General features: G+C 35.2%; 1 protein-coding gene and 2 pseudogenes across 4 annotated transcripts in view; 2 read left to right on the forward strand and 1 right to left on the reverse strand.

Annotated features, from left to right (window-relative positions):
- CBFA2T2 (CBFA2/RUNX1 partner transcriptional co-repressor 2) overlaps positions 1-24,977 on the forward strand; it is a 123,666-nt gene that overhangs the window by 71,731 nt on the left and 26,958 nt on the right. For all 4 annotated transcript variants that reach the window (XM_039864089.1, XM_039864090.1, XM_039864091.1 and 1 more), the window contains exons 2-4: positions 13,903-14,046; positions 16,769-17,010; positions 24,464-24,553. In XM_039864089.1, coding sequence (XP_039720023.1) covers positions 13,903-14,046; positions 16,769-17,010; positions 24,464-24,553 — 476 coding nt within the window. The remainder of the gene's footprint in view (positions 1-13,902; positions 14,047-16,768; positions 17,011-24,463; positions 24,554-24,977) is intronic.
- Positions 13,114-13,232, reverse strand: LOC120604286 (uncharacterized; annotated as a pseudogene).
- On the forward strand, positions 17,447-17,565 carry LOC120604099 (uncharacterized; annotated as a pseudogene).

Genomic DNA, 24,977 nt, shown 5'->3' on the forward strand with positions numbered 1-24,977 from the left:
TATCCACCACAAAGCAGAAACTGATGGACTGGCTGGCCATTCTTCACACTGGGGTCATATGAACCACTTTTTCAAGTTTTAAGAGATGTAGAACCAAGTGGAGCTCTAGTACTGGCAAGCTCTATTTAAAGTTTGAAGAATAAAATTATATTTTCGTACATACAAGTTAACTTAGCATGGTAATATGATTTAGAAAAAAATTTTAATCGCCATTAACTTGGTGGTTACATTACTAGTACTTAAAAGATGGGACTGGACACATATGCCTTTGCATTGGACAAACATTTTTACTTAATAGAATATCATTAAAATAGGAAAAGTTAACAGCCTTTTAAAATTTAATATTTTTCAGTCTGAAGGAGTAACAGCTGTGTGTATATGGGGGAGGATGGATCTAGATAAATATAGCATCTTTGGGATGGAAAGGCCTTATGGGGAGAGTTATATGAACAAAAGATTTGATGTCTGTATTCTTCTGTGATCTTCCCCAGCAATTTTAAAACATATTCAGCTTTTTGTATAGTTAGCATGATTAATGGATTCATGATTTATATAACATTATATACTGTCTTCATTATATGTATGACGATGCATTAATAGTACATGTATTTTTGAGCAGTATCTTTCTTTTTAAAAATGGATTCATATAGTTCTAAACATACTTACTTCGTCTCCAGAATGTCAAATAAAGTTGTATGAATTTTTAAGATTAATGGGACAGTCTGTGGCCTAGAATTAGAGTAAGCATAACTTGCTTATACTTGTGCTGTTAATACTAACATCATACTTCAGCAGAATTAAATAGTGTACTTACCTTTTAGGTCTTCTTTTTCCTGTTGATCAAGTAACAATTGTTATCAAACCACTATTCTTGCTTCTAGCCCTAGGCATGGTGACAGATGATGAAAACAGGACGAACAAATTGGAACAAAAGTGTTGGGGAAGATTTAAATGTATCTAGAGAAAGTGGAAGGAGGTCTAGGAAATGGAGTTGGTATGACCATGGGATGATTATGACTTATAGGAGACCCTGCTAATGGGAATATACATAGAACTGTTCATGAGAATGTGAGAATGGATTTAGCAGCTGAGAATCATGAAAGCCAGTCTGAAGAACAAACGACAGCAGAGAATAGGGGTTCTTGGTGAAATGGATGCCTGGTAGGAGAATGCAGAATAGGTTGTATCTTAGAGTCCACTTTGAAAAGCGACGGGCTAATCTAAGACAGTGGCTTTGAGAGTAGAGAGAGAGTTGAGGGTGAGTATGGGGTAGAAGAGACAAGATTGTGCTGACTCATTGAAAATGGGGAGATGTGAGAGATAGGATAGTTCAAGTTCAGCCAAGCTGTGAGGTATGCCAATTTTGATCATTGTGATTTGGTGTTTCTTGTTCTAGGTATTGAGGGGATGGTAAATAGACAAGGCTTTTATTTCCCCAAAGATGGCCATCAGTCAAGTAAACACTTGTCTAATTGGTGCAATGATAATAAGTGCAATGAAGAAAACCAAGGTCATGGAATGGTCTGATAGGAAGAGCGGAGAGCAATTTTAGTTAAGGATACTCCCTCTTAGGAAATGACATTTGTGCTGACATTTGAATGATAATCAGCCAGCCATGTAACAACTTGGGAGAAGCCAATTTTAGGCCAAAGGAATAGGCACTGAAATGGGAGTTCTCTTGTATTTGAGAAGTAGAAAGAAAGGCAGCCCAGCTAAATCATCTTGAGGGCAGAACAGGTAGGATGTGAGATTGGAGAGATAGGCATGGGCTAGGTCAGCAGTTCTCAAACTCTTTGGTTTCAGAATTTCTTTGCATTGTTTTATTATGCACCCCAATGAGCATTTTTATGTTAATAAACACATGCACACATTCCCATCAGAAATTAAATTTTTACAATATTAATGCCTTTAAAATAAACTTATTACATGTTAAAATCATTTTAATAAAATGTTATTTATATTCAAAGCAAACATTTAATAAGAGTGGCACTGTTATAGTTTTGTAAATCTCCAATGACTGGCTTAATAGAATATAATTGAATTCTCGGATCTGCTTCTGTATTAAGTCTCTTATGCTATCATTCATTATATAGTCACTGGACAAAAACCACTATACACTATGAAAGAGTAAGAGTGAAGAAGGCAGATAATCTTATTATTATGAAAATTGTTTTGAGCCTCCATGCACAGGTGCACACCCCTTATCCAACCCTCCCCAATGAGTCTCTAGAATCCCCAATGAGCGTTCTCAGACCACACTTTGAGAACTGCTGGGTAGAAATTTGCATTTAAGCCAAGGTAAAGACTTTGTGTTTTATTGCAAGAGTGATGGGAAGCCATTAGAGGGGTTTAAATAGATCTGTGAAAAGATCTGTTTGAAGTTTTTAAATCAGCACTTTGGCTGCTACCTGAAGAGAATGAATTGGAAGGAACAAAAGCAGAAGAAGAAAGAGTAGCTAGGAGGCAGTTGAAGTAGTACAGGTGAGAGATGACAGTGGCTTGAGCCATAGTAAGAACTGTGGAGATGGGATAAGTGATGTTATTGAAATATATTTTAGAGTTGACCTGTGAGGATTTACTGAAATACCATTCTAGAAAGTTTCGTGTTCCAGAGAACTTTTAGCACAGATGCATTGGTGTATGGAACCAGAGAGACCTGGGTTTTAATCTTAGGAAAGCTACCTTCAGAAAAACATGCAAGAAGGATTTTATTTGACCAAGAAGACTGGAATTAGTTTATTCTCTGACAGCCTTAATTCTCTGAATTATCTGACTTGACTGCATGTGTTTGGCCAGAATAGTAATGTGCACAATGTTAAGAGGTTGAGATTCAGTAGATTGAGACTGTGGTAGGGATAACCTCCATGGGAAGGCAAGATGTTAATCAAATGTAATTTTAAGTCATTTTTGTTCATGTGAGAAATATTAACTTGATGGAGACTTGAAACAGATGGTGTGCATTTGGAGTAGATAACTATATTATTCCAAATAAACATTTGCTGGAGCTGGGAAGCAACAATCCATATTTCACTTTTCCCTATTTACATTATCAAGTCAGCTGTGTTGCTGCTGCTTTTAACTTGCATTAAGGTTATCAACAGGGTTTTGATGTTGGCAGCCAATTACAACATATCTTTAAATATTAAAATCATTAGCATTGGAAGAGACCCTTTAGTTACTTTCAATGTATGAGTGACATAATGATTGTTAATACATTTCTGATGGATAGTTGTCTAATAATATCTTATACTTTAATAGCGTAAGAGAGCTCTTTATTTTATTGGCCTTGCAACACTTCCTTTCCCTCTATGTTACCGATGAGAAAAGCAAGGCTCTGGAGTGACTAGTTCAAGGGACCACAGCTGATAAGTTGGCAGAACAGTCAAGATTCAGTCACATCTTCTAGTTTCATCCTCAGTCTTTCTATAATAGCCTGCCTTTGACGCTTTAAGGACATAAAGAGTTGGTTTAGAATTTGGTCCATTTGTCAAACTGCCCTTTTCATCTAATTTTTGTTGCAAGTAAGCTTTTTCATATTTATTATATATATTCTGCTTCAGTTAAGAGATAGTCTTAAACTGGGGAGGAAGGAAAATTTGATTTTAACTGTTTTATCTGGTCTAAGAAACTTCAGCCATTGTTCTTGTTCCAGTTAAATTCTGGAGTGAGATTTGTGTGCAGTCTCTTAAATGCTTTTGTATACTTTGCAACAAATAATGTGTTTGTTCTGACCTTCTTTGTAATTATACTCTTGATTGCTGATAATTTTGACAGCGGCTGAAGTTTTAAAATAATTGGTTTTAAAAAATTTTTCTTAATCATAAGGTCCAGTCCCTATAATAATAACCTAAACAACTAGAATGTATTTCTATATGAATATTTGTATATTTCACCTTGAAATTCACAGTGCATTTCCCTGGCTGCTCATTTTCTTTCTTTTAAAAATTTCATTTCAGTTTTACTGAGATATAATTGACATACAGCTCTGAATGAGTTTAAGGTGTACTGCATGACTTGACACAGGACTGCTCATTTTCAATCTTTTTTTCTCAATTCCATGATCCCCCAAAATTGGAGTACCTACAGATCAGTCCTTGAACCTCTACTCTATACTCATCCTCTAAGATACCCAGTTTCAGGCTTTAAATAACATCAATATTTCATCAGTTGACAGCATTTAATCATGAGCTCAGACTTTTCCACTCCAGGCCCTATCTCCAGACTTTTATATCCAGCTATATGTCCAACATCCCCATTTGAATATCTAGTAGGCATTTCAAACTTAGTCCTTGGTCTCTAACTATCCCTCCACTCATCTTCCTTTCACATTTTCTCCATCCTTCCAGTTGCTCAGGCTGAAAACCTCAGAATTGTTCTTTGAGCTCTTTTATTTACTCTTATTTTATTTACTGCTTTGTTCTCAGCAGTAAGATACCTTGTAGGTACTCGCTTATTTTTGAATGAATGAATGAATAAAGAGGATACTAAAATTCAATTCAGGAAAAGCTGTTCAATATCCTTACTCTAACTGCATTTTTTTAAAAAATCTCTCCCCATCTCCACTATTGGACTGAGTTGTGTTCCCTAAAAATTTATACATTGAAGTCCTAACCACAAGTACCTAAGAATATGATTGAATTTGGAGATAGGATCTTTAATGTACTGATTATATTAAAATTAGGTCATTAGGGTGGGCCCTAATTCACTGTGACTGGTGTCCTTATAAGAAGAGGAAAGTTGGACAAAAATATGTCAGAGAAAAGTCTATGTGAAGACACAGGGAGAGGAAGCCAAGGAGAGAGGCCTGAGAAGAAACCAACCCTGTCAACACCTCTCGGACTTCTAGTTTCCAAAATTGTGAGAAAATAGACTTTCGTTATTTAAGCTGCTGAGTCTGATATTTTGTTATTGTAGCCCTGACAAATATACCAAAAAAAAAAAAAAATTCCACAAAGATCAACTATACTCTTTTTTATATTCCAGTCTATAAAAGTAACACTTTTCTTACCATATTCCTTTTTCCATCCTTTCCTCTCTTTCTCTTACTTTGCCTATGAATGGAATTGTCCTAAGAGGGTTTTGGTTTAGATAGAAGATGGACATGGGTAGCCAAGCCTGGCTTTCCAGAATTGGAAACTGAAAACATAAGCAGAGAAATGCAAAGCAGAATTTTCTGTGGAACAGTATGGACAAATTGCAGAAAACAGGAAATCGTGAGGGTTAGGGGCTTGTAAACATGTTATAAATCTTTGACTCTTCAAACAATCCAAAGAAACCAATTACTAGCTTGAAGAAGAGGATCTGAATAAACTATTAAAGTATGAATAAATATTTAGTGTATAATAGTTTCTAGCTATTCTTAACCCACACTGAATATGGAGTAAAAGTCAAGGATAAAAATCAGCCATAGTTTATTTTAGTTGTGTTTTGAAACATCATAGCTTTTTCTTTCAATCTCATAGCTGGAATTTTCTTATTTTTATATCTATAACTCTTCATTCTAGATCAGACTATTCTTTTCAACTCCAAACTTGTGAATTTATCAACTGCAATCCTCCTCTTGGCTATCTCAGAGGCCAAGGAGTATATTCACTATATACTGAACTTATCTCTCCCCTCCATCATACTCTCCCTCTAGTTACCTCTATCTGTCAATAATTCCAAATGTTACCCTGACTTTTTCTCCACATCTAATCAATCAGCAAGTCCTACCTATTCTAACTCTAAATATCTTCGAAATCCACCCCCTTTTTTCCATTCCTGTTGCTACTCCCATCCCAGGGCACCGTCATCTCTCACTATAACAACTTTTTAAGAAGTCTCTTCCTACATTATGATCTCACCATTTTCCCCACTGTAGCCAGTGATCTTTTTCTTGTGAAATATTTCAAGCTTACAAAATAAGAAAAAAGCACAGTATAACAAATACTCATGTATCCACTTTTGGCTTTGTCAAATTTTAATGTTTTTCTTACATTTTGCCTCAGATCTTTTAAAGAGGCAAAACATTAGAACTACAATTTGTGACTGTGTCCGTTTCCTTCCTTTTGCGCAGTAGTCACTATCCTGAATTTGATGTTTATTTCCTTGCATTTAAGTATGTTTTACTACATATACATATATAAATTGAGTCCTTATATGTAAGTTTTGTTGTTCTTTTTAGAGTTTATAAAAGTATTTCACTATCTGTATTTTTCCTGTATCAATTCTTTTTCTCTACAATTTCAGTATCACTAATTTTTTTGGAATTTATTCATTTGGTAACTATAGTTCACTTATTTTAATAGTGACTATTTTATTTATGAATATGCCACAGTTGTCTATTGTCTTGCTGCCAGATTTTTAACATGTTACATTGAAATTATACATTAAAGTGAAGAGACAATATTGGTAATAGTGAATCTTCCTATCCATAATCATAATAGATCTTTCCAATTATTTGTGTTCTTTTATGTCTTTCAGTCTACTTACATCATGTTCTTCTCTGGTCATATGTAGCTTGTGTTAGATTTATTCCCAGGTCGTTTATATTTTTTTGTTGTATATTCAGACCTTTTAGAAATTACTGCATGTTTGCTGGTATATAGGAATGCAATTTTTAAAAGCTTGGTCGTCTGTCTATCTAGCAAACTTGCTGAACCTGCGTATTGTAACTGTTAGATTCTTTTGGTTTTCTACACAGCAAGTCATCTGGTGTGTACAAAGGACAATTTTCTTTCCATATCCTTTTTAACAGTCTTGCTGTTTTAGATTGACTCTTGAGTAAATGTTAATAGAAGCATTGATACTAGACATATTTATCTTCTTTCTGAGTTGAAAGGCAGGCAGCACTTATAATATTTCACCAATAAGTATTACATTTTATATAGGTTTTTGGAAGAGACCCTTTATCAAGTTAAGGAATTGATCTTCTATTTCTGTAATTATTGAGGTAATTTAAAGGTATTTCTTTTAATCTTAATATGGTAAATTATATTGGATTTTTCTAATATTAAATTATCTTTGCTTTCTTGGATAAACTCGATTATGATTTAAAAAAACATTGCTGATTTAGTTTGCTAATTTTTTTCTCAGCTTTATTATGGTATAATTTATATATAATAAAATTCATCTATTTTATGTATACAGTTTGACTTTTAGCTGTTGTGTTAGTGCTATTACAATCAAGATATAGAATATTTCTATCACCATAAAAATATTTATCATGCCTCCAACATACCCCTTTATAATCAGTTTCTTCCCATCCATCCCAAGCAGCTACTGATCTGCTTTATATCACTAACTTTGTCTTGTCTAAAGTTCTATATAAATAGGATAATACAGTATGTCGTTTTATCATGTGTCTGGCATCTTTCACTTAGGCTAATGCTTTAGATATGCATCCGTGTTGTTGGATATATATCAGTAGTGTGTTCGTTTTAGTCGATGTGTTATAATTTGTGTTTCTTTGATGACTAGTATGATAGTCCTTCTTTTGGGAACTGTTAAATTTTTTTGCTTGCTTTTAAAATTTGCTTGTTGTTATTACTGAGTTGTTAGAATTATTTACATATTTTGAGCATCTCTATGTATGGGGTCAGATGGCACTGGTAGAAGATAGAGAAAAGAGGAATGACCAGGGAGGAAATTAGCATAATGAAGCAAGTGATTCTTCACAGGTATGCTAGTCATCTTTGCAGTTCTCCTAGGTCTGTGTGATTTTTAAAAGAACATCCCATAACGAGCCTAATCTTTGCTACTCCTCAGTTCTGACTTCATGTTGTTAGTATTCTTTCTTTAGATAATGCCGTCTAAATATTTTTTTGTTTTGTTTTGTATATTATTTTTCTTGGAGGTCAGTAAGTAAAGGTCTCTTTATATTCCATCTTAAGAAAATGAAAATGCTATTCAGATGAACCACTTCAGTGGACCTTTAAAAATTGATTTTATAGATAGAAATAAAGAATTACACATTTGAATTTTTCCAGTTTTTTAATCAGCCATAGTAGGGGCTGGTACACTATGGCTCACTGCTTAGTTTTGTAAATAAAGTTTTATTGGAACACAGCCAAGCTCATTCATTTGTGTATTGTCTAGACTGTGCTACAACAGCAGATACATAGTTGTGACAGAGACCATATGGCCCACAGTGCCAAAAATATTTCCTATCTTGCCCTTTGCAGAACAAGTTTGCTGATCCCTTAGCCATAGGAATATATTAGAATAATTAATTTTCCAATGTATTTATAAATTTGGAATGGAAAAGTTTGTTTTTCAATCCCTATTGTTAGTGTATACCAAAATATTAATTTGTTTTAATTGATCTCTGTCTTCAGGGTTCCTTACAGAATATTTTCTGGTAATTTTGTTATTTGAGTCCTTATGCCTCAGTTTTTGTTGAATGATAAATTTTCTGTCATTGTAAACATATTTCTGGCTGTCTCTGTATATGAAGCATGACTGTTGTTAGAAAGTTAGATGTGTTCTCAGGTTTGTGGCAGAGCTGTAAGGATAAGAAATGTGTGTTTTGCGCATAATCAGTTTATCCAGCCTTATATGCCGTTATATAAGGGCAACAGTAATTTGATATTCTTCCTTCTATCTTTAGCAAATTAAAATCGCCAGTGTTGGAAATGCTTCTCATCCAATAGTTACTCGTTCAAAACATTTACCGAACGTGGCAATCGTTAAAGAGGGAGACTGTGGTCAAGGAAATCTTTTTCCTGATTTTTCCCTTGGTTCTGATTTCAACAATGCCCTTTTCTCCTTAGGTGCTGCCTGGAAAGCCCATGTTAGCCTTCCCAGTAAATTACTTAATGGTCTGTAAAAACTTCTATGGCCTTCATGCAGAGTAACATTTCAACTTATTTATTTTCTTAGTACTTTGTACACATTTGAATATATCTGGCTTTCCCATAACTCAGGGCCCTGTCTTACTTTATCTGTTCCCCAAACCTGGAAAGTATAGGGCAGTCAGTAGCATGGGATCTGGAGAGCCTCAAAATTCAGCTCTAAATGATTGGAAACAATCCAGTTATCCATCAGTAGGAGATTGTTTAAATAAACCATGGTACATCCACACAATGGAATATCATACATCTGTTATTTAAAAACAAGGTTGTGGAATTAAGAATTAGGACATACTATAATTGTAAAACGAACAACAAAAAACCAAGGAGCAGTACAGTTTCTATATGGTAAAGATCAGTTGCCTATTGGTCTGTTGCCATATAACAAACAGTGCTAAAACATAGGGGCCTGAAACAAAAAACTTTTATTTTTTACTTATGAGTTAGGCAGTTCTGTACTTGGTTGTATTAACTCATTCATATGTCTGCAGTCAGCTAGTCGCAGATCAGACTCAGGCTCTCACATGTTTGAGGATCAGCTGTCTTACGACTCATCTCTGCTCCATGTGGTCTTATCATCCAACAGACTAGTTTGCGTTTGCTTTAATGGCAGGATCAGAGACTTCTAAGAGATGCTTAGAACTGGCACTATGTCACTTCCATCACATTACATTCGCCAAAGCAAGTCAGAGGGCTTGGCCAGATTTAGGGGGTAGGGAAATAGACCCCACTTCCTGAGGCACTGCAAAAGGCATTGCTACAGAGAGGCCATTATTAGGACCATTTGATTTAATGTAATTATGCTACCCTTGTATAAATGAGGGGTGGGATAAAAATTTATATTTGTTTTTGCTCATTTGTAGAGTGAAAGAATGGAAAGATATACAAGAAACTAATTAAAATAGTTACCTATGGGGTGGGGTATGTAGGAACGGGAGCAAGGAATATTTCTTATACTGATTTTTGAACCATATAAATATATGCTTAGACATATCATCTATCTTTGTCTCTGCCTCCAAAGATAATTCTCTTTAAAACTTCCCAGTTGTTTCTTAGTTAGGAGTCTGATTTGTTTTAAAGAAACAGATGTGACTTCTTTGGTCAACCTGTTTGGAATGATCAGAATTCCTGTACTGTGCATTTGAAAGCTTCATATTCAGTTCATTTTTCTCAGTGATGATAATAAGGATCACTTGACTATATCTTCTTTTACCCAAAATTCAGCTTAGATAAACATCTCTATGGCCAAATGAAATGATTAATTCTAATAGAATTTTAATCCGATTCCTCTCAGATGATTGCATTTCCTAATCTCTTATTTATACCTCTTCTATTTCTTGTTTCTTTGTCAGCCTCACAGTAATTTTTGTAAACGCCCTCATTTGTGAGCAATTTATCACATATGATTCTTGTCAGATAGCATTCATCTGGAATGTTTTTGTTTATGTCCATTATTACTTTTACAGCTACGGAATAGTTCTATTCTAGTTTCATGTTCAAGTGTTCCAATTCTTATGTGGAAAAAAATAACACTGCTTTCACGTAGAGAACTTTTTATTTTGTTCTGTCTCTCATCAGTTTTCTGTTTTCATGACATCTTCAACATATCATACAGTGAAGAAGTAAAATTACTATTCATACATACCTTTCCATGTTCACTCTTCTTTAGCTCAAGTTGTTTGGCTAAAGTTACTTGGTTAGGTGTTTGAACCATCAGTGATTTGGGAAGTATATGTAGTCATATGTTCGAATTTTAGTTTTTAATTCATGTATATCCAAATATTTAAAATAACCAAAGCAGAAACTCACAGATTGACTAAATTATCAGTTACTTTGAATCTTAAAACAATGTTTAGAATCAATTTGAGCCTTTATGACAAAACTAAGGGTTATTTTGATTTTCTAGGACTGAATACTTTAAGTCTCTGATAGTCTGAGCAATGGTATTCATGGGCTCAAGTCACAATTAAGAAAGGAGTTTCTTCTCCTTGAACTCTTAAGGTTCTCTGCAATTTAAAAGGGCTCAACATATATGGCTGTTTCTTTCAAGGGATCCAGCTAGAATATAAAACGTGAACATCAGTTTTATAAATATTCCAAAATGAATTCACTCTTAACAGTGATGACATAACGGCATGTCACAGCCACCAAGCAGATTGTTAAAATGCCTACTTTGAAGTGTACCCCTTATCCACTATCTGAACAACTACTGATAAATCAACCACCTAGATAGATCTCTTACACCATGATGTGCATTTGTGCCACCAAGCCACCAACAAAAATACCATCTTACATTGTACTCGGTGCTTTTGCAATTCTTGGATCATTCTATGTAATTTCTCTTAGATCAGATGGATTAATTATTGCTAATATACCCATTTTTCTGTGGGAAATGAATGTTAATATTAAGTTGGACCTGATCCCACAGTTAGATGTATGATAAAATCAGAACTTGACACTGGTTTTTTGAGTTTTGTAATCATCATCACTGTGTGTTGAGTACCTTCTTTATACCTAGTACAAGTCTAGGCATTATCTCTAATCCTTACCATCTTTCTCACCATATAGGTCTTATTTCTCATTTTATATACATTGAAAGTGAGACCCAGAAAAGTGAAATAATTTGACAAAATTAATACAGGTCATTCATAACAAAATAAGAGTTCACACCTACTCTCTCAGTCTTCATACTCAGCTTTTTCTGCTAGATGATGTTATTGCTTGAAGCATGAGGAATAACACTGCTGTTGCAGGTTCGTGAGTAGTGACATGAGCAAGAGATGAGTAGTTTTAATCTGTAAACAGTACTCTGGGAGCTGGGTTTTGCCCAATGTCTATATATACCATTTAATTGGTATATAATTCAGTGTTCTTCAGTTGTGTTGCTCTGAGTTTTTTATTCTGCCAAGTGCTGAATGTTAAAACACATCTCGCTGCAAAGCCCTCCTCAGGCCTCTTTGGCGCCCGTGCTGTAAAAGCAGGTGGTCTGAAGAAAAGCTCCCTCTAGGTTGCTGCACACCGTACACAACACAGAACAGTGTGAGACAACTGTCAGTTCCTTCCTTTCCTTCTCCCTGCCCCAACCCCCATCCTTCAGAAAGCTGGGCCCCAGATGGAAGAGCTGGAAATGTGTCAACTGTTCTCTGAAGGGCATTAAGAAAATACTGTCAAGAAGAAAAAAGGCAAACCAACAGCTCATTAGTCCACTAATCAGACAGGACGACCATCAATTTTACAAAAAAAATATTCCGGACAGAGAGATGTGGAGACTGGCAGAGTGTTGCCCACATGGCTCTCAGAGAGTGGCACATTTTTGTTGTGGGATTTGCAATTTGGGGGCATCGCTTCCTTGATTGACTTTCTGTATTCATTATATCTCTTCCCAAAATGTGACATACTGAAGTATTAAAAATAATATTTGGGGATATTTTCCTCATTAGATGGGACCCATGAATGTGCGAAGATGTGCCCTGTTGCCAGTGTCATGAATACTCTTGTATGTATTGTGTTTACAGCTGTGATCTCACAAAAAAAGAAATCTTTGACTTAACATTCTCATTGAACCTTTGGTTTTCATTTCTTGTACTTAACATTAAGTTCAGCAGTTAATGGAGAAAAAATACATGGTACTTAAGTGAAAAGCTTTGGAACTGCTAAGAGGAAAATAGCTCAATTTAAAGATGATTATGATAACCCTGGCCCTATTATTAGCCAAGTATATAACAGGTTTTATTTAATGAGGAAAAATAACTTTAAAAATAATAGAATCTTACTCTTCAGTATCAAGTCTTATTCATATTAGCTCAAACCTAATTCTGACATCATTAGGTTTAATCTGTCAAATCTTCTTTTTGGAATTTGGTGCTGTCTAATGTTATCAAACAGCTGCTTATATATTATCTCATGAGTGAAGCAGCCTGTGCTTAGTTTAGAATCATCTCTACTTTTCATCTTTTTGAACAAATGTCATAAGCAACATTTATATGCCTGGTGTCAAAGATGTTGAACCTACCTCTTTTTTCCTATTTAGAATAGTTAATATGTATAAAAATTAAGTACTTCATCATTCGTAGTAATTTATAGATACAACTGATTATAATTCTATTTCTATTCCATACAGTTGACACCTATGGGTCTAGATAGTCTTATTATCTCCCCGCTCCCACACACACACTAATTTGATTCATTTATAAACAGAAGTTAAGAAAGGATGCAGTTGAGATAAGCTGAATTAATAACCCTTTTTTTTTTCTTTTTCTTTTTCTATTTTTTTCTTTTTTCTAAACTTCTACAGCACCCGGTATTCTTAGGTCGTCTCCCATCCAAGTACTAACCAGGCCCGACCTTGCTTAGCTTCCGAGATCAGATGAGATCGGGCATATTCAGGGTGGCATGGCCGTAGACCTCATTTTTTTTCTTTCCCAGCCACTATCCTCACTTGTTAACCTTTAGTCATAATCAACTCTTGACCTTGCTGCCTTCTTTTAGTTTCCTTGGATTGCCATAACAGTTTCACAAACTGGGTGGCTTAAAGCAAAAAACTCTGAAGGTTGGGGGTGGGGGGATAGTAGCATAGCAGGGTCGATTCCTTCTTGGGGCCTCAGAAGAATCTGTTCCATACCTCTCTCTTAACTTCTGGTGGCTGCTCAAGATCCTTGGTATTCTTGCACTTGTAGATATATCACTCCAATCTCTTCATCTGTTGTCATACTGCAAAGTCTCTGTGTGGCTACGTCTGTTTTCCAGGCATTCTTTTCTTTATGTGTGTGTCTTTTCAATTCTTCTAATGAGGGTTTCATTTATATTCGATTTAGAGCCCACTCAGATAACCCAGCATGATCACCACCTCTCAAGACCCTTAACTACATTTTCAAAGACCCTTTTCCATATAAGGAAACATTCACAGTTCAAAAGATTGAGAGGTAGATATCTTTCTGGGGACTACGCCATTCAGCCGATTAAATTGTTTTCAGAACTTCTCAATCCTCTAGGATAACATGTTATTTTAAATTATTGTCACCATTCTTATTATTTTATAGACAACTCTGACCTTCGTTTATTTAATTCTCCACAGTTGGTCCTGAGAAAAGGGTGCCAGCAATGCCTGGATCGCCTGTGGAAGTGAAGATACAATCAAGATCCTCACCTCCCACCATGCCACCCCTCCCACCAATAAATCCCGGAGGACCCAGGCCAGTGTCATTTACTCCTACAGCATGTGAGACCTCTTAATTACTTGAGTTTGTGGTTGAGAGTGACATTTGGATCTAAGTGACTGCCATAAAGCCTTCTGCATATACCATTCTCATCATTTTTAAAATGGCTACTAAAAGATATATTTACATATATATGTATATCAGAGCTATATATCTGATTATTTCTTTTACAAATTGCTTGTGCCCTCTGAGAATAGTACTTAGCTAATTTAGACATTTGGAAATTTAATGATCTTAATATTTTATCATACTCTTTGGCTGATAAGTAGCTATCTTAATTTCTTTGGCTCTAAAATAATGAATTCAAATTATATTGATTTATCGGAATTAAATTAGGTTTCATAAAATTATCAAACTACTTCTAAAAGTGTTCAGGACTGTCATGTAATTCTCTTTACAAAAGAGAATAATTACTGTATTAGTTTGCTAGGGCTGCCATACTAAAATACTACAGACAGGGTGACTTAAACATTAGAAGTTTAATTTTTCACGGTTCTGGAGGATAGAGGTCCAAGATCAAGGTGTCAACAGGTTTTTTGGTTTTTCTGAGGTGTCTCTCCCAGGCTTGCAGAAGTCACCTCCCTCTATACCCTCCCACAACGTTGCCTCTGTCCATGTGCATTCTTGTTGTCCTTTTCTCATGAGTACAACAACAGTTATATTGGATTATGAATCACCCATGTGCCCTCACTTAATTTTTAAAGGCCCTATCTCCAACTGTAATCACATTCTGAGTTATTGAGGAATTCAAACTTCAACATAAGAATTTGTGGAGGACTCAGTTCAGTACATAAGAATTATATTAGCCAGTAAATCTAAGTTGTTCAAATTTACTAGTTATCAAGGAAATTGAAACTAAAACCCAGTGTAGTAGCATATACTCCCACAAGAATGTTTATTATTTTTAAATGGAGGAGAAGAGAATCTAAGATATATAGCTTTAATAGAAGTTTTAATTATTTTCCCAAAACATTTGAAATTGAGTGAGTGGCAACTGTAGCAATCTGAGTCAGCATGAATAAAATAAAATTTGATATCTTTTTTCGTAAATTCTATTTTCTATCTCAAAGCTATTCATCCTTAGATATAAGTACTATCTAGAAGTGAAACAGACTTAAACCCAGGCTATCATTCAGATTTCGAGACACAGATAATACGAATATGTATACATAAACCTAGCCCCTTTTACCTCCATGTTTGACTACTTAGGGTGGTATTATTTCAGTAAATGTGATCATATGCCTTCACTAAGGAAGCTGTGAAGAAGTTTGAGCATCAGGGTGGCTAAAAGCACAGCAGTATATTATTTTTATGAGCTGCTTCAAAAGAGGGCAGCTCTCCAATGGCAATTGACCTTTCCGTGAACACAGAAATGGCAGACCATTGCAACTAATTTTCTGGATTGCTGAGGTTGAGTGTTGAGCTTTCTTTCCAGTAGCTCTAGTAATCTTTTTTAATGGAAGACACAGAAATCACCATTTTTTTCTCAATCTTAACAGTCTTTTAAGCAGTGAGTCATATTCAGCATCATTTTTCTGAACACTTAACATTGTTAGCTAATGAGCAAAGCCAATGTGTATACAGTTTACAAAAATTAGCTAATTACAGTATACACAGATGTGTAATGTGTTCATCAAGAAGTATACAATTAATTAAGGCAATGCAAATCATAAAGGCCAGTCAAGAATTAGGAATAATGATGGTCAGCCAACTGTGACTGTCCTGGAGAAAGAAGAAGGGAAGTGGAAGATTTTTCATGATTAATGAGTTGACATTAGGCAAAGTATAAGTAAATGTCAGTTTTCTCACATAAAGATTAAATGAATGGGTTCTTTAAATTTGGCTTAAGTCTTGGCTTCAATTTTTTCTTCTATTTTTAGGCACAGTTTTACCTTCTTAGACTTTCAAGCCTGGGTATGAGTAAATGAATATCTATTGACTTTCAGGCACTAGGTAATTTTATTTCACTGTTTAGTGAAGAAGATTTTTACTTAATGCTGCTAAGAACTTAGCTCAAGGGTTGTGTTCCAGAAATATAGAATGGGAATACCCTGTATGTTGTCTAGAAAATACTTTATTTAATGGCTAAGATTTTGGCAGTATTATTCTAGCACTGTCAAGGCAGAGATCAACTGACTGATGGGTGAAAATATTCTGAATGGTCAAAGAGATGTATACCTTATTTCAGGAATAGATCATTACACCTACAGCCTAGAAAAACATTTCTTATATTAATATAACTCTCTGTTTTCTGGGTGTCTTGTTCACATGCTACATTCTAAATTGACTACCCAGCTTCTTTGGGACGCTAATATTGGGAAGGAGATGTGACGTAAAAGATGGGCATGAGTCATTGGAAATATATATTCTCCCAGACACATCTTATCCAGTACCTGTGGCAGAAAGCCTTAAAACTATCTACCCCTTCCTGCCCAAGGCACCTATAGAGTCCCATTTCTGTGCTCTAGTAGCACTCTATGCACTTCTGTTTTAACACTATGCACTTCTGTTTTAACACATCTACATTATTCTGTTATTTTGTACCTGACAGTCTGAATATGTAGCAGTTTCATTGAGGGCAGAAACAATACCTTGTATACTCTTTTATCATGTGCTTTACAAAATTCAAATGAATAAATGAAGGAGAATATAAACAAGAAGAATTCAACGAAGATCCTTGTGTTTGGCATTTAAACTGAGTCTTTCATTTTGGCTTTGTTTTAGTAAGCAATGGCACCAACCATTCTCCTCCTACCCTGAATGGTGCCCCGTCACCACCACAGAGATTCAGCAATGGTCCTGCCTCTTCGACATCATCGGCACTAACAAATCAACAGTTGCCAGCCACTTGTGGTGCTCGGCAGCTCAGCAAGTTGAAACGCTTCCTCACCACTCTGCAGCAGTTTGGCAATGACATCTCGCCTGAGATTGGGGAGAAGGTTCGGACTCTTGTGCTAGCACTGGTGGTAAGTACAGCATCACTGTCAACATCCGCCTGAGTATGTCTCAGAACCGAAACCAACAGAGAGGTTGTAACATTTCTGCTCACTCCCAAACCTGTAGCAATATGGCAAAATCTACAGACTAGATTAGTTATTATATAACTTGTATAAAACTGTTGATTCGTGTATTTTATTTGTGTATAAAAGTGTTTATTAAAGAAACAAATCTATAATTTTTACCTTATTGTTTCTTTTGGTGTTAATTTCATTCCAGTAGCAGCTTTGAATTTGTCTTAAAACTGAATTTCAACAGTCCACTGGGGTTCTACCAAATTAATACGAAGTTTTGTTAATAGAGTCAGTGCATGATGCATTGTTTCTAAACTAGAGAGAAAGGAAGATGAGTGAGTTTAATTTTGAAAATAAAAATTTGTAAAATTTAAAGTTTCATAGGCTAGTAGTCTGTGGCCATGCCACTCTGAACAAGCCCGATCCCATCTGATCTCGGAAACTAAGCAGGGTCAGGCCTGGTTAGTACTTGGATGGGAGACGGCCTAGGACGACCAGGTGCTGTAGGCATAAAAAATAAGAGATTGTAACCTGACAAGGTCCTTGCAATCTGTGAGGTCAACCAAGGGTTGCCTCACCTAAAAAATTTAAAAAAATAAAAAGTAAATGAAAGTTTCATGGTCTTAAATAAATATATCGAAGAGATTTCATTCTTCAGTTTCTCATGCATATTTGACCCTCAGTGTATGCAAGGGACATTCCACCAGTTCCAATGTTTGTGAATAGAATTCTTCAAGATTTACCTCCTATATTTATAAAAGAACCCATATTCCTGCATGTTAGCCTCCATATGTGATAAAGATGAATCACAGTATTAAACTAACATTGCAGTTCTCAAAGTGTAATCAAGGACGTGTGAGGTTCCAACCTCTTTTAGGAAGTCCAAGAGGTCAAAATTATTTTCATAATAATACTAAGATGTTTCTTGCCTTTTCACTCTTATTCTCTTGTGAGTATGTGATAGAATTTTCTGGAGGCTGCCTGACACAGGATGTCACTACAGAGTAAATGCAAAAGCATCTAGGACAACCTAGCTGTCCTTTATTAAGCTAGATATGAAAGAGATTTGCAAAACTGTAACAACAGTGTCATTCTTCTTACTCCATTTTTTGAGAAAATATAGTTATTTTGAAATGGATTAATAAATATTTTTCTAAAATCAGTTTTAGTTTCTGATATGATAATTGGTAGATGTAACTCATACTAATAAGAGGGATTTTAAGACTGAAAAGTTTGAGTAAGAACTGCTACCTTAAACAATTATCATTCCAGTGTGGAAGAAAACTCATACAAAGCAAAATGCAATACATAATCATTTGAGATTCAATCTTTGTTTTTTCATATACCTGTAGGTTGTTGGTTTTCATTGCTAATACTATGTTTTATTGTAGAACTATACCACAATTTATACTTTTTATACTCCCATGCTCAGATTTGCTAGAAGCATTCCCAGGACCTGGCACATAGTTGTGCTCAACAACTATGATTTATTACAGAGGTATTATAAGGATCCACAGCTGGATCATAAAGGAGACACAGTTGGAATCTGCAGGAATCCATGTGCTTCCTTATGCTCTTTATCTCTTATGATTGGTCACACAGAGCTGACTACTATCCCAGCAATGAAAATGTGGCAACATGTGTTTGATGTTTCTGCCCAGGGAGGCCTATTAGAGACTCATTGCCCAAGGTTTTTATTGGGGTCTGGGCACATAGGCACTCTTTGCCTAGCACCTACTGAAATTCCAGACTCCAGAAGGAAAACTAGTATTCAGCATAAACCATATTGTTTGCAAAAACAGTGTAGGCACAGTGAACCACCCCCACCAGTGTGGGGCAGTTTGGTTTTGTTCTGGAAAAGAAAAAGTATTTATTGGTCAAATTTTACATTACTATTGAAAAGTCCTACTGGATCTAGACTAATAAAATTGGCCTTAAATGTCAAAATGAGTTTGAATTGTAATTGGAAACAAAGCAGACATCAGAATGTTATTGCCAATTTCAGCAACAAATTACTTTGAGTAGAATCTATGCTTAAAGATAATTTCAAGAGTAAAAGAAAAAATAACAGCCTTCATTTGTCAAAAAAAAAAAAGTAAACCAGTTTTTAGCTATGAAAGCATATATAAATGTAGCAAATTGTCAAATGGCCATGCTTGCATTAACTTTTTTTTATATCGTTAAGAGATTGTATGATGATACACGTGAAATTTGCCATCTCAACCATTTTAGAGTGTAAAATTTATTGGTATTAATTATTTTCATTGTGCAATTATCACTACTATCTACCTCCAGAAATCTTTTCGCCTTGCAAAACTGAAACTCTTTGCCATTAAACAAAATTCCTCATTCTCTCCTCCCCTTAGTTCCTGTCAACCACCATTCTACTTAACTACTCGAGGTACCTCATATAAGTGGAGTCATACAGTATTTGTCTTTTTGTGGATTGCTTATTTCACTTAGCATAATGCCCTCAAGGTCCATCCATGTTGTATCATGTGTCAGAATTTTCTACCTTTTTATGGCTGAATAATATTCCATTGTATGTGTATGCCATGCTTTGCTTATCCATTTATCCATTGGTGGACACTTGAGGTACTTCCACTTTTTCAGTTAGGGAAAGTTTTATATCAGTGTAGGAAACAGTCTGTCAGCTAAGTTTATAGATGCCAGCCATTTGCCCAACCTTGCGAGCAGACTTTTCTAAGGTTACCAGTTTTGGATTTGCTATGTTAACTGTTTTCTGTGTAGGAGCTATTACAAATAATGTTGCTGTGAGCATTCTTATACATAGTACATGAGCTCAAGCATCACACCGGACAATTGAAATCGAATTTAATAGGGTATGCATATAAATTTAGTTTATAGGGCCAAATGGTTTTCTCAAATGTTATATCAATTCTCACTTACTGGGGTTTTCATTAAGATCAGTGTCTTACTTTGTTCAGGCTGTTAGAATACCATAGACTGGGTGACTTAGAAATATTTCTCCCATTTCTGGAAGCTATTAAGTCCAAGAGACCACTTCCTAGTTAATAGATGATGGTCTTCTCAGTATGTCCTTACAAAGTGGAAGGGGCAAGGGAGCTCTCTGAGATCTCCTTTTTTCCTTTTCTGTGCATTCATAAGGGCTCTGCCCTAATGACTTAATCAACTCCCAAAAGCCCTGCCTCCAAATACTAACACATTGGGTATTAGGTTTCAACATACAGATTTTGAGGGATCACAAGCATCAGTCTATGGAAACTTCCTTTATCTGATGACATATAAACAAAAAAGGTAATCCTTATGTTTAATGGTGAAATTTTGATAGCTTTCTATCTGATACTAGCAACCAGAAAAGGATGTCTCCTCTATTCAGTGTAATCCCTAACATTCTAGCCTACCAAATAAGATATAAGGATTGGAACAAGATCAATAAAACTGCCATTATTCATAGATAATTTGATTGATTATCTTATGTATATTGCATTTGAATTTACCATTCAGTTCTTTTTTCTTTTAGTTTTGCTACCATCTTGTTGAAAACTTTGTCTAATTTAGAAGTAAATGAACATCTTTAGATTGTTGTATTTCCTATTCAAGACAGCCTTATTTAGTCTTCTGTGCATAAAAAGAATGGTTAAGATTTTGGTGGACCCGTGTAAGTGGAACCATAATTCTCTGTGGAGGAGACTTCGTTAGCCAAGTTAGAAAAGTCCGCACAATTAGGTAGCTGCGGTTTGCACACAAAGTGCCGATAGTCCCTAACTATCCCAGGGAGCAAGCATGGCCAATTTCCACTGCAAGGTAAAGAGAAATGTTTTGTTCTCCACTGACTTATTTGGAGAATATACATTCTGGAAGGTAGTTTGGCAATGTTCCTTTGACTCACAAGTTTCTCTGCTTGAAATTCATCCTAACAAAATAATAATCTGGACCTAGATAATCAATTTGTTATTTATAATGCCAAAAAAAATTGAAAGCAGCCAAATTAAGTTACATCAGTTTAATGGAAATGACGTGGTCATGAAATAGCAAGTCTAGTTCAGAAGCACAACAGAAAGGTATACTTCCTATTCCTCCTGACAAGTAGGGCAACAAACATTGAATTTTATATATAAAACAGAAATAAGACTCTGAAGGATGGGGAGAAGACAGATTGACTACATGACCTTGGAACCCAAGGAGGTACATTGCAAATATCCAGAATACAATAGACAATCACTTTTCCAGGAACCAGGACCATCTCAACCGAAATGAGAAAGATAACCAACAGACATCAACTAGGCTGACTAAAATGCTGGAATTATCTGACAAGGATTTTAAAGCAGCTATCATAAAAATGCTTCAATGAGCAATTATAACACACAAAAAAACTTTAAGGCCCAGCAAATAAATGGAAGATATAAATAAGAATTAAATGGAAAATTTAGAACTGGAAAATATAATGAAATTAAAAACTCATTCGGTAGAATGGAGAGGACAGAAGAAAGAATCAGTGACTTGAAGTTTGAACAAAAGAAAAAAACTACCTAATCTGAACAACAGAGGGAAAATGACTTGAAACAAATGAACAGAATCTCAGGGACTTGACGGGAGTATAACAAAAGATCTGAAACACAGTATGAGAGGAGAAAAAGAAGGAGAATGAAGTAATGGCTGGAATTTCCCCAAATTTGACAAAAGACATAAACCTACAGATTCAAAAAAACTGAGCAGACCTCACCCATCGTATCCTGCAAAAAAAAAAAAGGGAAAAATCCTGAAAATAGTGAGAGAGAAATATCTCACTTATAAGGGAAAAATTCCAATGACAGTGGATTTCTCATCAGTAACCACAGAAGCCAGAAGGAAGTGGCACATTTTTCAAGTGCTGAATGAAAAAAACTTGTTCAATGCACAATCTTCTATGTATCAAAAGTATCCTTCTGAAATGAAGAGTGGAGGGTTCAAAATATTCTCAATGAAGTAAAATGAAGCAAATTTGTCTCCAGCACATCTCCCCTAAAAGAATGGCTAAAAGAAGTTCCTGAAACAGAAAGAAAATGATAAAAGAAGGAATCTTGAGATATCAGGAGAGATGAAAGAAAAATGGGAAGAGTAAAAATATAAGTAAATACATTAGAAATTCTCCTTGAGTTTTCTAATTATGTGTTGTGGTTGAAGCAAAAATTACAGCATTGTCTGATATGGTCATCAGTATATATTAAGGAAATATTTAAGACAACCGTATTATAAACCAGGGAGAATAAAGATAAGGTGTCTACACTTTTATGTCTTGATTGCAGTGGTGATTACACAAATATACACACATGTGATAAAATAGCATTGAACTATACACACATTTTATCAATGTTAATTCCCTAGTTTCGATATTACACTATAGTGACATAAAATGTAACCATTGGAGGAGCCTATCTGTATTTTTTTTTTTTGCAACTTCTTATGATTATAATTATCTCAAATTTTTAAAATAAAAATTTTGGAATGGTCACCTATCCATACCCATTATCTTCTAAGACCCCTATAGATACTGCCTTTTGCAATCCAGAGACCAGATCTCCTAACATTTTACCTTTTCACATTCTTCTCTGTCAGAAGCATCTTTCCCAAGGCTGTGCCTTTACTTCTTCAGATGACACTTCTGTAAACCTTCCTTGTCCTCCTAAATCTGGTTCATACATGTCTTCTCTATGTATCAGTAGTGTCCTACAAACATGTGCCTTGATCATGCTGTAATGAATAGCTTATACATCTGTTTTCCACTAGACAGTGAGTTCTTAGGGGAAAAAAAACAACTATGCTTTTATTTATTAAATAATTTAGGGAAAGATAACAGAAGAGTAGCTTATTGTCATCCCTCTCAGACAGAGGATTGTCTTGCATCTACAGTATATATAGAGTCCTCAGTCAGTTTTAATGGCCTAAGTCACTATTTCTTTGTGCCACACAGTTCACCCTTTCCTACTTTGTCCATCCACAAGAAAAATTTATTCATACAGTCATTCTATAGTTTTCCTCTACTTGCGTTTACTTTCTGAGACTTGGTTGCATTCACTGTAGTGGGGAAAGACAATCATTCTCTTACACTTAATTTTTATTCTTGATTACTAGTACCTTTGGTTGCATTGTACAAATGTCATACACTTTAAACAAGTACTCAGTTAAAGTTTAAAATAATTTTTGTAGTAGAAGTGAGGTAAACTGTGCAAATATTTTTATTTAACATGGTTAAATTTGATATACCTTTTTTCCTTTTCAACTTTTAACCGAATATTAATATGATACATTTGGAAAATCCAGCATAATTTAATGTCCAGAAATAACTGCTGTTGTAATTGTCCTTCCAGACAGTTAAAAATACTGTGTATGTTGTTTTCATAAATGGGTTATTGGAAAGCATACTGTTTCTGAGTTTTCACTTAACAATATAATATAGAAACCTTTCTTCATTAATTTATTCAAATCTGCCCCCCCCAATATGTTTCGAGGTATGACTATTGTAATTTTCAATGCAGTTTCTTATTGGTGGACCTGTATGTTTTCTATTTCTTAATGTTAAGAAGCAATATTGTGCTGATGAATAAATTGCAAGGTATATGTTATACTTTTGAACACTTGATTTTATAGAAATAAATTCCTAGGAGTAATTCTTTCAGGGGAGTAAGAATTTAGATTAATGTCCACTTTTAATTTTTTAAACTTGTTTTGTTACTATAGTGTGTTTTAGGGAATTGAAATAAAAATATTTTGTGAATTTTGAAGAAAATATTTTTATTTGTACATTCCCCTTAGCAGAGGTGCTGAGAATCCTACTTGTAAGCCAGACTTTTGAAAAAATATAGAGGAAGTGCTAATAACTTTCCTGGGAATACTAAAATCTTACCAAGTGGGAATCTGCCTATTTTGAGGTGGTCTGATCTTGCAAACAGACTTCTTAAAGGTAGAAAGCGCCCATTGTTCTTTTTTCTTTTAATGTTTGATTTAGAAGATTTGGGGGACCGATTCTATGAGGTAGGCAGAATCTTTGAAGAAATGAACTTTTGAAGAAAGAGATTCCGGGTTCTTGAGTCTTTTTAAGTTGACATTCTGATCAGGATCTGTTCAACCGGAAACACTGTAAGCTTAGTTTCTTGTACCTGAGGTATCTTGTGATGAACCCTTCAATACAAGGGACCCGAGTGCTCTCTTCTTGAGCAGCAAAGGCACGGCACTATTTTGCAGCCCAGGCTGCTGAGCATATAGAATATAGATGGGGAGTAGTAGAGCAAAGAAACAATTTGGTTAACCTTTTAGCAGGATCTGAGTTCATACAGTGCCCTCGGAATTACCTTTTCCTTATGATTTAAAAGGGTTCAGCATTATCAGATTTATATTAGAAGGATAATGTCTAGTTTTAGAAGTTGAAGTTTATGTATCTTTTCAGAACTCAACAGTAACAATCGAAGAATTCCATTGCAAGCTCCAAGAGGCTACAAACTTTCCTCTTCGTCCTTTTGTGATTCCATTCCTCAAGGTAATTTTTATGATGTAATTATTTATATTCAGCATTTTCTCAGGATTTGCTACCAATCCCTGTTTCGTAATATAAATCGGGGTGGCTTATATATTATCATATCTTCATTTTATTTTGGGCTGTTAGGGAAATGTGAGTGCAGCCTGAAGATCAGTCTTATATTTGATGAGATTAGAATTGCAAAAGCCTTGAGTTGGTCTGTATGCAGACTTCTGATGATGACATACAGATACAAGTAGAGGGTGGATCAGGAGGTGACATGGAGGCTGGGCTCTTAGCAGAAAAAGTAACTGAGACACTAAATCTTTTGGTTGTGGCCAGATGGTGAAGATGAGTGTTATCTGAGAGGAGGCTATCAGACAATAAAAAGCTTTTACATTTCAGACTCTCACCCTAAGGACAGAAGAACATGTGGAAAGCAATG

Source organism: Pteropus medius, unplaced genomic scaffold (assembly GCF_902729225.1).
Source record: "Pteropus medius unplaced genomic scaffold, Ma_sr-lr_union100, whole genome shotgun sequence".
Classification (NCBI taxonomy): Eukaryota; Metazoa; Chordata; class Mammalia; order Chiroptera; family Pteropodidae; genus Pteropus; species Pteropus medius.